The 12,790-nt window shown below is 41.6% G+C and overlaps 1 protein-coding gene, 2 long non-coding RNA genes and 1 pseudogene across 5 annotated transcripts; 2 read left to right on the top strand and 2 right to left on the bottom strand.

Annotated features, from left to right (window-relative positions):
- Nucleotides 1-5,388, bottom strand: part of LOC126592402 (acyl-coenzyme A oxidase 4, peroxisomal-like) — a 166,094-nt pseudogene extending 160,706 nt beyond the window's left edge.
- LOC126592416 (uncharacterized) lies at nt 13-3,532 on the top strand. Of its 3 annotated transcripts, XR_007612630.1 has the most exons (7): nt 15-97; nt 146-291; nt 471-607; nt 864-938; nt 1,713-1,849; nt 1,944-3,218; nt 3,370-3,532. It is a non-coding gene; the product is annotated as an uncharacterized LOC126592416 (long non-coding RNA). The 3 variants fall into 3 exon arrangements; XR_007612631.1 differs by having other exon boundaries at nt 13-260; XR_007612629.1 differs by having other exon boundaries at nt 14-291.
- On the bottom strand, nt 2,938-4,448 carry LOC126592406 (uncharacterized). Its single transcript, XM_050258096.1, has 4 exons — nt 4,341-4,448; nt 3,970-4,112; nt 3,361-3,477; nt 2,938-3,211 (listed from the first exon to the last, which is right to left on the bottom strand). The coding sequence occupies exons 2-4, from the start codon at nt 4,014-4,016 to the stop codon at nt 2,971-2,973; spliced, it is 405 nt and encodes a 134-aa protein (XP_050114053.1). The 5' UTR covers nt 4,017-4,112; nt 4,341-4,448; the 3' UTR covers nt 2,938-2,970.
- LOC126592420 (uncharacterized) lies at nt 3,855-4,410 on the top strand. The gene is made up of 2 exons (XR_007612635.1): nt 3,855-4,001; nt 4,078-4,410. It is a non-coding gene; the product is annotated as an uncharacterized LOC126592420 (long non-coding RNA).
- Nucleotides 5,389-12,790: the final 7,402 nt, after the last annotated feature.

The raw sequence follows: 12,790 nt of genomic DNA, 5'->3' as shown, positions 1-12,790 counted from the left end.
AAGATATATACACTTTATTTATTTTGTTCTTCCCTTCTCTCTTCCCTCTCGCTATTCTCTCCGGATGACGACGGCGAGCTATTTCCGTTCGAAAGCCGTCGAATCAAACCTCATCGTTTTACCAATCGTGTCCCTTTCATCTCAGGAACAAGAAACACCCGTTGCATGCCTCGATTTGTTATGGTTTCAACGAGGATTTTCGAAAACTCCTTAGAGCTTTCCCACGTTTTTCGACGATTCCGGTGAAGGTCGGCGTCGAGGTTGGTCTCAAACTATTCCTGGGTGCTTAAGGTACCTTCTGCATCTATTGCATGTAAAGATATGCTTCAAATTTTCTTATTCAATATAATTGGGTTTTAGTTAAGTTTTCGTAGATTTTTTCCTTTAAATTTCTAGGTTGTGCACAAATTTTCGTTAAATTTGGGGCTTTTTTTGTGTGATTTTATCTGAAAATTCTGGTTGCCTTGAAGGATGGTAACAACCCCCCCCCCCCCCCCCCCCCCCCCCCCAACCCCCCCCCCCCCCCCCCCCCCCCGCGGCTAACACATCACACGCCGACTTACCACCAGTGCATCCGCGTCGTTTCGGATAACTGTATTTACGAAAGGTAAGCAATTTATTTTACTTTAGATTTCAAAGATTTCTGTGCAAATTAAAGTTATCTTCTGGGGATTGTTCTGGAGATGCAAGATTTGAAATGAGAGAGAGAGAGAGATAGGGAAATTAATAAAGAAAATAAAGCACACAGGTAAAACCCCAACAAGATTATGTACAGAGGTAATTGCGAAATATTTAATGGTGCGGCAAATATTTCTTTATAGCTTTTGGTAAAGATTAAGTTTATGGTATTTTTTGATCTTCAGAGGCCTAGAAGTGACTAAGCAGAGGGTCACATAGCGGAACTTGGATTTCATAGATCACAGAGAGCAGGGTGATAGGTATGTTTCCTCACTTTTACCATTTTTGAACTTAGATTATTGATAAATTAAGCTCAGAGGCAGAACGTGGAAACAGTATTGCCTGGTCTTCTAAATTTTAATCTCAAAGGCTGTTGGTCATAGTTTAGAGGATTAAGTTCCAAAAATAGTTTGGAGTTTCGTTTTTACCAAGATTCATTCTTTTTCCATTGTATTTTCAATTTGTAGGCTTTAAAAAACTTAAGTACCTTGAATGTGTGGTTTAGGACTGATGGATTTTTTTGAAGCTTAAGTGAGTATAATGTCAATATACAAATCTGAGGTGAGAAATTATATACCAACTACATAATTACAAAGGGCACCAGTTTCACTTGAGGTCATACCGATGCTTTTAGGTTGTTTTTCAAGGTTTTGGAATGAAATAACTTCTTTTTTTTTACTAAAGAAACATAAGAGATGATAACAACTATATTAGACCTAACTTCTATATGGAGAGCAGGTATAACACTGACAAATTGAGATTGATTCGGTATAGACTGAAATTCTGTTATGGTCCTATCTGGGCCGATAATAGATACCGGGGCTTTGCGTTTTTTGTGATTTATAGGTTTTTTTTTATAAGTTTGTCAAATCTCCATAAAATTTCATGGAGATTTTTCATGGAAGATAACGGGATTTCAGTCTATAGTATACTCAATATAAACCTGATTCCACTTTTATTGCCACAGAGCTTTATTTAAATTGTTTTTTTTTTTTTTGTAAGAATTTTTTTTGACCTTTTGAACATATTCTTAGACCAGCGGTGGCAACAACGCAGAATCCTAAATTCTTTATGGTGGGAATCAACAGTTCAAATGCAGCAATCAGGCCAATTATAAGAGCAAATGTTAAACTGCAAAGCAACATGTGCTTCAAACAATTCTCTAAATCAGGTTCAACTTTGTCTCAAATATGCATAAAGTTATTGTTGATAGCTATAGTAAATTTTGAATTAAGCTTTGATACAAGTTACTTTATTACTGACAGATTTTGTTGCACCACCTCCTTTTCTACTTATGCTACAAGGAATCATGACTCGATTTTGAGAGTCACATTTTGGCCACATCACCACCAACTACTACTGCATCTTAGATACCAATTAAACAACCATCACTCTCAAATTCATATTAAAAACTCATCATGTGAATTGTATATTGCTGGTACTTAGAAATCCGATCTTGATGAATTATTTAGAAATAAATGTGTCAAATTGTGGTTACGGATGCATAACCTACAGCGGAGCACGGGCAATTTTGCTTGTATTACTAAAAGGTATGATTTTTGGAATGTATGGTCAATAGAACGAGACTCGCCAGAAATATTACAAAGAAATGTATGATTTTTGGAATGTATGGTCAATAGAACGAGACTCGACCAGACTTCTTCTCGTACTTTTCTCCCACTTGGAGTCCAATTAGATCAAATTCCAATCGCTTAAGGAAAGGTTCTTGGATGATCATGAGAACGAAACTTGATTAGACACTTCTATTCAAACGTTTCTCCAACTTGAAGGCTATTTAGACCAAACTCCAAGCACTTAAGAGCAAATTTTTATCTCATGAATGACAACTGTTGATTAAAAATATCTTCGAAACTCATGGGTGTGTTAACGGCTCCCTTGGCCTTGAGGGGGGAGAAGACAACATTTTGGAAGGTTACACTTACAGTCAAAGATGTAACTGCTTATGACATTTAGCTATCCGTTAAAATCTTATCCTACAAAACCCTACAGCCTTTGGTGGGAATTTTGCTTTTGCTTCTGTTGTGGTTGGATAACCTGGTCAATACAGACGCCCGAGTTTTAGCAACCTCTGGACATAAGGTTTCAAAAAGTTCATTTCCTTTGTCCCTCATTTGGACGTAAACTTGTCCGCCCACGGAGTTATGCCGGCGGCGCACAAGCCCAGGTGTGGCACTTTTTTGACGAATAATTCGAGGGTCTGCTAGGATCGTTTATTTGTCTTTCAGAACTATACCGATACAATGTCTAAAAACAACGATTTATAAGGCGTCCTTATTTTTGGTTGTCAATGGATGAATTCACTTCATCCCTTTTGACATTAGACAACCTTGTTATTAATGAAAGAAACTTGTGGAGGGAGTTGAGATTCAGAGAAGTTACACTACAGACGGCTGCGCTGGGTCGATGCAGCTGGCCTGAAGCTGGCAATGCCAGTGACTTCCCTACCGGTGACCAAGGCGTTGATGTCATAAGTGCCTTCGAATGTGTAGATGGGTTCCAAATCACCGAAAGCCTGCAAGGTGACCACAAAATGAATGCATGACTGAAAATTGCACCCATTCAGTATTTTGAATGTATAAGCAATAGGATAAATAAATGCATCAGGACGTCATTTTTTCTTAGCTTCCCCATGCTAGCATGACCTGGAGTCATTTTACCCACCTCATACAGCTTGCAGAGGCGCCATAGCTTGAACATGACCAAGCATACGGACAAGTTTCTCTTGGTTGATCTGGAAAGCTGCAAGAGGGGCTCCAATGTTTCCTCTCCTTCAGATACCTTTCAAATCCTTATAATTTAGACTTAATACAGAGGAAACTTGAATTACGGTAAATGGAAGATGAGAGAGAGAGAGAGAGAGAGAGAGAGAGAGCACCGCTTAGGCATGTTTTTATACCTATGACACATATCATAGACCCCCACACACAAACCAATAAATCAATAAATGCTCATGAGAGACCATAGCACATCTGTTTTATATTAGGGCAACAGAATGAAAAACTTTGCTCCATGCTCCGTAGAAAGAAGATTCAGAGTTATTAACTTTGGGATAACGTCGTTATAACTTTGGGATAACGTCATCGCAGTATCAAGCCTTATCTCTCAAAAGGGGAAAAAAGAGATATTACAAAAACCAAGATGAATCTCTAGTCAAGCTTAAACATGTCTTGTTTATTAAACATAAGCTCGAATAAGAAGTAGAATTTATGCCTAAATTACTCTAAAGGGAGACGACTAAACAAATTGCAATAACGCAGCTTTGCAGCCTACCTTGTTAGTATCCTGAAAAGAATTAACACCAGGTAGCCTTTCCTCATCTGGCACAAAGTCCTTAGGGGTGTACTTGCTCTAAACCAATTTTATTTTCTATTTTTGTAGCTGTCAGTCCAGGGGCATTCTTCTTTACTATAAATCTGAAATAGCAGGAGAAAGAAAAAGCATTCAACATGAGAGTGCTGCTACGGAAAACCATCATGCTAAATTTTGGATGCATCTAGGCATCTAAACACCAAAGCAATTTGGAGGCAAGAAGAAACATAATCAGAAAGAAATAATCATAAATTCTGCATAACTTTGAAGCTTAACAATCAAGTTTCGAACACATATTGAGAGGTTGTTCGCATGCTTATGTTTTTACATACCCATTAATCTGATTTGTTGTTGTATTCCGAGCAAAAATAATCAAGACATCAGCAAATGTACTGTTTCCTATCCATCGCTTTTGGCCTTCAAGTACCCAACCTCCTTCCACCTGATGATCCCAACAACACAAGAATACATGATATTGCATGATCGGAGCCATGACACCCAAAAACCAAAAGAGAACGATAATACCATTTAATAGAAATAAAGGAGCAAATGAGAAGGTTGAAATCCTTGACCTTTGTTGCTGTCGCTCTCAAGGCACTCGCATCACTTCCATAGTCAGGCTCAGTCAAACCCTTTAACATGCAGATAACAATTGCAGAAGCCGGCGTTGCTTCTGCAAATGAGAACGATAATACCATTTAAAGGAGCAAATGAGAACGATATCTATTATATAATGATGGTTAATGTTCTTACTGCAGGGAGGAAAAGTAGAAGCCGGCGTTGCTTGCGGAAAAGCAACTGAGACATCCAATGCAGGGGAATTGAAGTAACTCGTCCTCTCATTATTCTTAACATCATCAGCAAAACAATAGCAACCGTTAAGCCGAGTCGAAAATTAGAAATCACAGCCACATACTCAGCTTATAACAATTGCAGAATACCCATATGAACAACCAGAAGCTTCAAGTTCAAACCAATAGCTTAATTCCAAATGCTAACTCAAGAATTAACCCACAAAATAAAAAATCGAAATTTCAGTATAATTTCCATCAAAGTTGTGGTCTTTCCAGGTTCTAAGAGATCCCACATGACTAATTTGTAAAAAAAAATAGAATTGTTCAACCCATCATTTCGGATCGTTAAAAATTCATAAAATAAAAACTAAAAAAATTGAACTAAAACCCAATAAAAATTAATCAAATAGCTGAATATTTTACCCTGATACGGCGGAACTGTCATGGTGGTGAGGAAGAAAATTGGGAGCTCGGAGGTCGAACTGTTCGTTGGATAAGGAGGAGGGAATTATTTTGCATAGCGATGAAGTTCGAAAGATAATACGTAATGGTTGTGGCGGATCAGCAATGAAATGGAGAAATTTTTAATTCTGAGTCCGTATTAGCTATACTATGTGTCACTGTATGATTGGACAGAAGTTATATTGTTTTTTTTTTTTTTTGGGACAAACTAAGTTACTTTTCCATTAAACAAGGAGACTAATGCAAGGAAAAGAAAGCCCAAAATGCATCTCACAACTGAAATACAAGCTTATCATGAAAAAGTAAATACAACACAAAGCCGAATAGGCATAGCTAAAAAACAACAAAAACCTTAAAAATAAAGAGGAAACCAGCAATCACCACCAAATCTGACGAGCCTCCATCGGAAGGCCACCACCACCAAAACTCAAACCAAAAGCAACAACCGAATCACTGGAAAAAGGGGGTGAGCGAGTCACTAGCGCTGTGAGTGCTCCCATAATCCTACCAAATAGTGCAAAAAGCACTTTAACAGCCACCCAAAACCCAAGCACGTCACCGAGTAGAAGCATCAGGGGCTGAGTAACAGTGGTTGGTAGTTGTGGACTCTCGATGGAAGGAAACATCGGAGCATGAAGGTGTCTACAAGTTCCGATCTAAGACAAGCTCGGAGAAATTGAGACAAAGCTCAAACAAACTGAGACAAAGCTCAAAGAAAGCTCAAAGGAAAACATAAATAAAGCACTGCAGGAAAAAAACAGAGGAAGGAAAGCGTGACAGGGGAAGAGTGAGGACTTGAGGGTATGGGTAGCAGGATGGGTTGCAGTAGGAGAGAAAATGGTGGGATATGTGTGTTAAAAAGTTAATAACTTAAAAAATAAAATTGCCTACCACTTACATAAAAACACGTGGTGTACCACCCATATTCTCGTCACAACTAAAAATTTCTCTCATGTTTCGGACATACTAAAAAATCGCTCAATTAGATGAGACAGACGTGTAGACGCACAACTCCAGACAAAGACTACTCATTTAGATTGGAAGTTTTTTTAAAATGACTTAAATGTTTTTTAGATAAAATGTTTTTGAGTTTTAAAACTACTTAAGTACATCAAGCAAGAAGTACTATTGATACTTTCTTGTAAGAAACACTTTAATACTTTTTTCATAATTCACTAGTATTTTTACAAAGATTATTTTTATAAAAAAATTCATAAAAAAGTATTTTCAATTATTTTAAAATAAGTTTTCGACGAACGAACCTTATATTTTCTACTTTTTCTTTTTATATTATCCTTATTTGTTTTTCAGAGAAATTAGTCGTTATAGTATTGTTGTTGAAGTAGCATAAACAGTTGATTGACGGGTACTGTTGGTCCATTTTAGTTTTTCCTATTTTTAGTCCATTAGGTCTATTGGGCTTGTACTATTCTTGCTAATCATTTTTTAGGTTTTTTTTTTTTTGTTGTCTAAATTGTCTCTGAGATTGACACACTTCTTCACTTTAGTTCTTGATATTTGAAATCAATAGAAGTGGTCCCTGAGATTGTCCACCATCAATCATTTTGGTCATTCCTTGAGATTAGGCATGTCAATTCCTGACACGATCCGATAACCCAACACGACACGACACGAAATTAATAGGTGTTCGGGTTGACACGATAATGAATCGGGTCGTTGTTGGGTAAACCGATAAGCATCTGTTAAGTAACGGGTTGATTCGAGTATACACGTGGATAACACAATACACGATAAGCAGAATATTAATTTAATAATTTTATAACCCTAAAAAATACTATAATTATATACATATATATATATATATATATATTAAATTAACTATAATAATTATACCCCCAAAATATTAACTATAAGAATTATATATATGATTTTTGTTTGTACCATACTTGACTAATCCCGAAACTACCGAGCACCGGTCAACATTATACCGTCAAGGACCCAGAAGAGTTTCCCTTCAACCAGAAGGCCAATCACAATGCGACACGTGTCGACATCAGAAGCCAATCACAGCACGACACGTGTCAACATCAGAAGCCAATCACAACACGACATGTGTCAATATTAGAACAAAACTAGAAACTCTCTTCTATAAATAGGGATCATTCTCCCACAACAATCTCTAATGTCATTTTGTACTAAACTATTCACTAGAACTCACTAAACCAGAGCTTGAACCTATGTATTTGTGTAAACCCTTCACAATTAATGAGAACTCCTCTACTCCGTGGACGTAGCCAATCTGGGTGAACCACGTACATCCTGTGTTTGCTTCTCTGTCTCTATTCATTTACGTACTTATCCTCACTAGTGACCGAAGCAACCAAGCGAAGGTCACAAAACCTGACACTTTCTGTTGTACCAAAGTCTTCGCTGATTTTGTGCATCAACATTTGGCGCCGTCTGTGGGAAACGACACTTATTCCTACTCTCTTCAGCTGTGTCAAGCTGGTTTCTATCATTCGTACACTTTCTTTTGACCAGGCATCCCTCTCCAACATGGGAAGCGAAGGAAGCCACAGCACACAGAATGACACCCCCCTTGCACATAGTGCGAAACAACGAAAGAAGGAAGGAAAACGAGTTCTTCTTCAAGCTAAAGTCGATGAGTTGGAAGCTCAGAACAACAAGATAGCAATGAGGAATGAGGTCCTCCAGGAGCAATATGAGAAGCTCTTCGAGACACTCCACGAAGCTAGGCAAGCTCAGACACGCGAGCTTGTTGCCCCCGTGGAAGTCAACCATCAACTGGGTGCCCTCCAACATGGAGGGTCACATGCATTCGACATAGATATCCCTGATAGGGACCAGATTACCCCTCGACTTGATAATCAACATGAGGCTTCTCTTAACCCAGTTGCTTCGACCCGAACCATGAGAAGTGGAGGGAGACACCTCTTTGCTGAAGGGGCAGAAGGATCGAAAGCCGTCTTTCGCGATTGTCGGGATTTCCTGAAGCAACGTCGAGAGAATTCCATCCATATAAGCTCAAAGATTAATGACCCAAGGATTTCTGAGAGACTCAGTCCCCTGCCACGGCCCAAGCCGGCCACCAATTTGGGGAAGGTGCAACAAGTCCTAGAGAGACATGAGGGTACAGGGGACTCAGAGGTGTTCCGACAGACATACCCTGGAAGCCAGTACAGCGAGTCCAGGGAAAAATCACATGCCCTTGATCAAACTTTCCTAATTCCAAGAGGAGATGGAGATTTACGAAAGAAAGCTCCAGTGACACATAACTCCGCTCAGGACCCCCTTGTCCTACAACTTCTTGAGGAAGTAAACAAGTTGAAGGCTGAACGTCAGGCTGAAATACCTGACTGGAACCAACCCAGGCCTGGCCCTCTTACAAGGAGGATCCTCAACACCCCCCTTCAAGCAAAGACAAAGCAAAAGCTTGGCTTGCAACTTTATACTGGAAAAGAGGACCCGATTGAGCACCTTAACCTCTTTGAGTCCACCATGGCATACCGGATGCACACCGACGAAGAGTGATGTCTTCTCTTCCCCTCCACCCTCTCTGGTGGAGCTCTAAATTGGTATTGTCGTCTTACACCTGAGACGGTAGACTCATTTGAGGAATTGAGGAAACTATTTGTTTCCCAACACATTTTCCAAACCGATCGCTTGCACTCTGCAGATGACTTGTACACTATCCGCCAGAAGCCAGACGAGTCATTACGTATGTATGCTGGCCGCTTCAGCCATGAATACTCCCGGTGTGCCGAGGCAGACGACAAGACTGCCCTCAAAGCCTTCACGGCAGGCCTACGTGATTGTTTCTTTAAATACATGATCAATGCCAATACTTGGAAGACTTACTCTGAGGTGATGGCGCAGGCTTATAACCATGCCTCCGCCGAGGCAAAGACATATCAGGAGAAACCCCCTACAACCATCCTTTATCAACAAGTGGGAGGTGGAAGCCAGACTCACCTAAATGAGAAGACCTCGACTTTCCAAACAGCAGTGGCACCTCCCCATGCCTTGCATAATGCTTCGCCGAATCAACAGACATATCAATTTCAAGGCAAGAGGAAGGATTTCCATCCTCACCACTCTCCTTTCAGTAAAAAGAGTAAGGGACACTATCCCGATAACCAAGGGTATCGCCACAATAACGCTCGCCCCCAGGCAGTCAATGCAGTGGGTCAAACCCGCGTCAAGATACCCCCTACCCCAAGGTATGAGACATACACGCCCTTGAATGCCACATGCGCGGCCATTTACCCCAGCATAGCTCACCTGATACCAAAGCCAAAGCCGAGGCACCCAGATTACACGCCCCCGAATAACGCGGGCATGTTTTGTTGCTACCATGAGCATAACGGCCATGATAGCGAGAAATGTATCATCCTCCGTGATCGTATTGAAGCTTTGGCACGAGAAGAAAAAATTGATCAATTCCTTCTTCACCCTCAAAGGGATAACCGTAACCAACGCCAGGTGAATGTCATATATTCCATAAGCGGCGGCATACCCATATCTGAATCTTCCAATAGGGCCATGAAAAACAGTGAACGAATTCTGAGGCCTGGTCACCAAGTGTTTCACGTGGAAGACATCAGGGGAGGGAAGTATCAAAAGCCTAACTAGGATCCGATATGTTTCTACCCTGAGGAAGAAAGAGGCATCATCTACCCTCATAACGACCCATTGATCGTGGAGGCTCACATAGCCAACTTTGATGTTCGACGAATCCTCGTAGACACAGGGGCTTCGGTCAATATCATGTTTGCCGAAGCTTTCAGGGCACTCAGTGTAGATGAACACTTGCTCGATCGCTCGATTTCTCCTCTGATAAGCTTCTCCGGTGATATCGTGCAACCCTTAGGGAGCATACATTTACCCTTTACTATTGGTACAGGCCCTTACACAGCTACCATTACCACTAACTTCCTAGTGGTCAACTGCCCGACGGCATACAATGTCATCTTTGGGCGCACAGGCATCAATGATCTCAAGGCCATGGTATCCACACATATGTTGTTGATGAAGTTTCCAACCCCTTTCGGCAATGGGTACATCAGGGGAGATCAACTTAGTGCTCGATCATGTTACAACACTTCAGTCAAACAACAACACCTGCATGTCCCCAAGGAGACTCTCTTTATACATAACCAAGTCGTAAAGACCAGTCCAGATGAATCCAACTCGGGTCTTCAGGATGGCAACAGTCAACCCGACGACCCTCGAGATGACTCATTCACCCAACAAGCACAACCCGCTGAAGAGTTAGAGAAGATCTCTATCTCCAAAGACCATCCAGACCGCATGGTGAATATTGGCACCACATTGTCACCACCCCTTCGGTTAGCATTGATATCTTTTTTGAAAGAGAACACTGAAGTCTTCGCCTGGTCATACAAGGACATGCCAGGCATCTCTCCCGATGTCATCTGTCATCGTTTGAGTATTGACCCCAAGATCAAGCCGGTGAGACAGAAGCGAAGATCTTATGACGCTGAACGATACGAGGCAATGAAAGCAGAAGTTGAAAAACTCAAAGGCATAGGCTTTGTCCGCGAAGTCAATTACCCGACATGGGTAGCAAATGTGGTCCTTGTTAGGAAAAATCCGACCAAAGAAAGTCTTTTGCTTCAAAAGGTCTTGTGGAGGATGTGTGTTGACTACACCGACCTAAACAAAGGGTGTCCGAAAGATAGTTTCCCTCTTCCTCTTATTGACAGGCTTATAGACTCTACGGCAGGGTGTGAGCTCTTGAGCTTTATGGACGCTTATTCAGGATACAACCAAATCCTCATGAACCCCTCAGACCAAGAACACACGGCCTTCACTACAGACAGGGGACTATATTGCTATAAAGTCATGCCTTTCGGCCTAAAGAATGCAGGAGCAACTTATCAGAGACTGGTCAATTCAATGTTCGCCGAACAAATTGGGAGGAACATGGAAGTTTACGTTGATGATATGCTAGTCAAAAGCAAACATGCTGACCAACACATCACCAACCTATCTGAAACTTTCACCATTCTAAAGAGGTATCGAATGAGGTTGAACCCCAATAAATGTGCCTTCGGCGTGGGCTCTGGCAAATTCTTAGGCTTCATGATTAGCCAACGAGGCATTGAAGCTAACCCTGAAAAGATCAAAGCAATCCTCGACATGAAAGAGCCAATAACTTCAAAAGACATCCAAAGCCTTACTGGCAAGGTGGCAGCCTTAACCAGATTCATCTCTAAGGCCACAGACAGATGTGCTCCTTTCTTCAAAGCACTCAAGGGAAATAAGAAGTACATTACATGGACGGAGGAATGTGCCAAGGCATTCAGGAACCTCAAAGAGTACATGAGTAAAGCCCCTCTGCTCTCCAAACCAGAAGTTGGTGACACTCTCATCATCTATCTATCGGTTTCGGCTTCAGCAGTCAGTTCTGTTCTTATTCGAATGGACAGTGGTGTCGAACGGCCCGTCTACTACGCTAGCAAGGCCCTACAAGATGCGGAGACACGATACTCCAACATTGAGAAATTAGCTCTAGCATTGGTCATGTCTGCTCGAAAACTCCGCCCTTACTTCCAAGCGCACTCCATCATCGTGCTTACCAATTATCCTCTTCGACAGATACTCCAAAGTCCTGACACTTCAGGGCGAATGATCAAATGGGCAATAGCGTTGGGTGAGTTTGACATCTCCTACCAACCAAAGCCAGCTGAGAAGGGCCAAGCAGTGGCAGACTTCATTGCCGACTTCACATATCCGGTTGACATTGCTTCTACACCTGAAGCAGTGGCTTCATTACCCCCGGAAGCTCAGAAGATAGAACCAACAACCCCAGCATGGAGTCTGTATGTTGATGGCTCATCCAACCAACAGGGCTGTGGAGCGGGACTAGTCTTGACTACGCCCGACAAAGTAGCAATGGAGTATGCTCTTCGTTTCAAATTCAAGGCATCAAACAATGAGGCCGAGTATGAAGCCCTTCTAGCAGGATTACGTTTGGCCAAACACCTCGGGGTTAAACAAATTGATATTTTCAGTGACTCCCAATTAGTGGTCAACCAGGTTACCAACAACTTTGATGCTAAGGACAGCTCCATGGCAGCATATCTTGCGCAAACACAACTTTTGCTCAAGCACTTCCACTACCAGATCACCCAAGTTCCTCGAGCGGCAAACAGTCATGCAGACGCCCTGGCTCGCCTCGCCTCAGCTGTGGAAGACAAGATTGGAAGAAAAATTCATGTCGAACTGTTGGCAACACCAAGCACCATGGCCGCAGAAGTATGCAACTTACAACAAGGGGATAGTTGGATCACCCCGATCTATAATTTCCTTGCTCATGGCACCCTCCCAAATGATAAAGTCCAGGCTAAGCAAATTCGATACAAGTCTACCCGCTACCTGATCATCAATGATCAACTCTATAAGCGAGGTTTTAGCCTGCCATACTTAAGGTGTCTTACGCCTGCCGAGGCGGAAATCGTCCTTCGGGAAATACATGAGGGAGTCTGTGGAGATCATGCTGGATCTCGGTCCCTAGCACA

The sequence above is a fragment of the Malus sylvestris genome, chromosome 12, assembly GCF_916048215.2.
Source record: "Malus sylvestris chromosome 12, drMalSylv7.2, whole genome shotgun sequence".
Classification (NCBI taxonomy): domain Eukaryota; kingdom Viridiplantae; phylum Streptophyta; class Magnoliopsida; order Rosales; family Rosaceae; genus Malus; species Malus sylvestris.
The sequence above is the reverse complement of the archived record's forward strand: the minus strand, read 5'-3'. Positions and strand labels throughout refer to the sequence as shown.

Bases quoted from the DNA above. Each gene is read 5' to 3' on its own strand.
- LOC126592406 (XM_050258096.1), bottom strand. From the start codon at position 4,016: ATGAGGAAAGGCTACCTGGTGTTAATTCTTTTCAGGATACTAACAAG. The intron at 3,478-3,969 runs GTAGGCTGCAAA...AGGATTTGAAAG, and splicing joins CTTTTCAGGATACTAACAAG to GTATCTGAAGGAGAGGAAAC. The intron at 3,212-3,360 runs GTGGGTAAAATG...GTCACCTTGCAG, and splicing joins GCCTCTGCAAGCTGTATGAG to GCTTTCGGTGATTTGGAACC.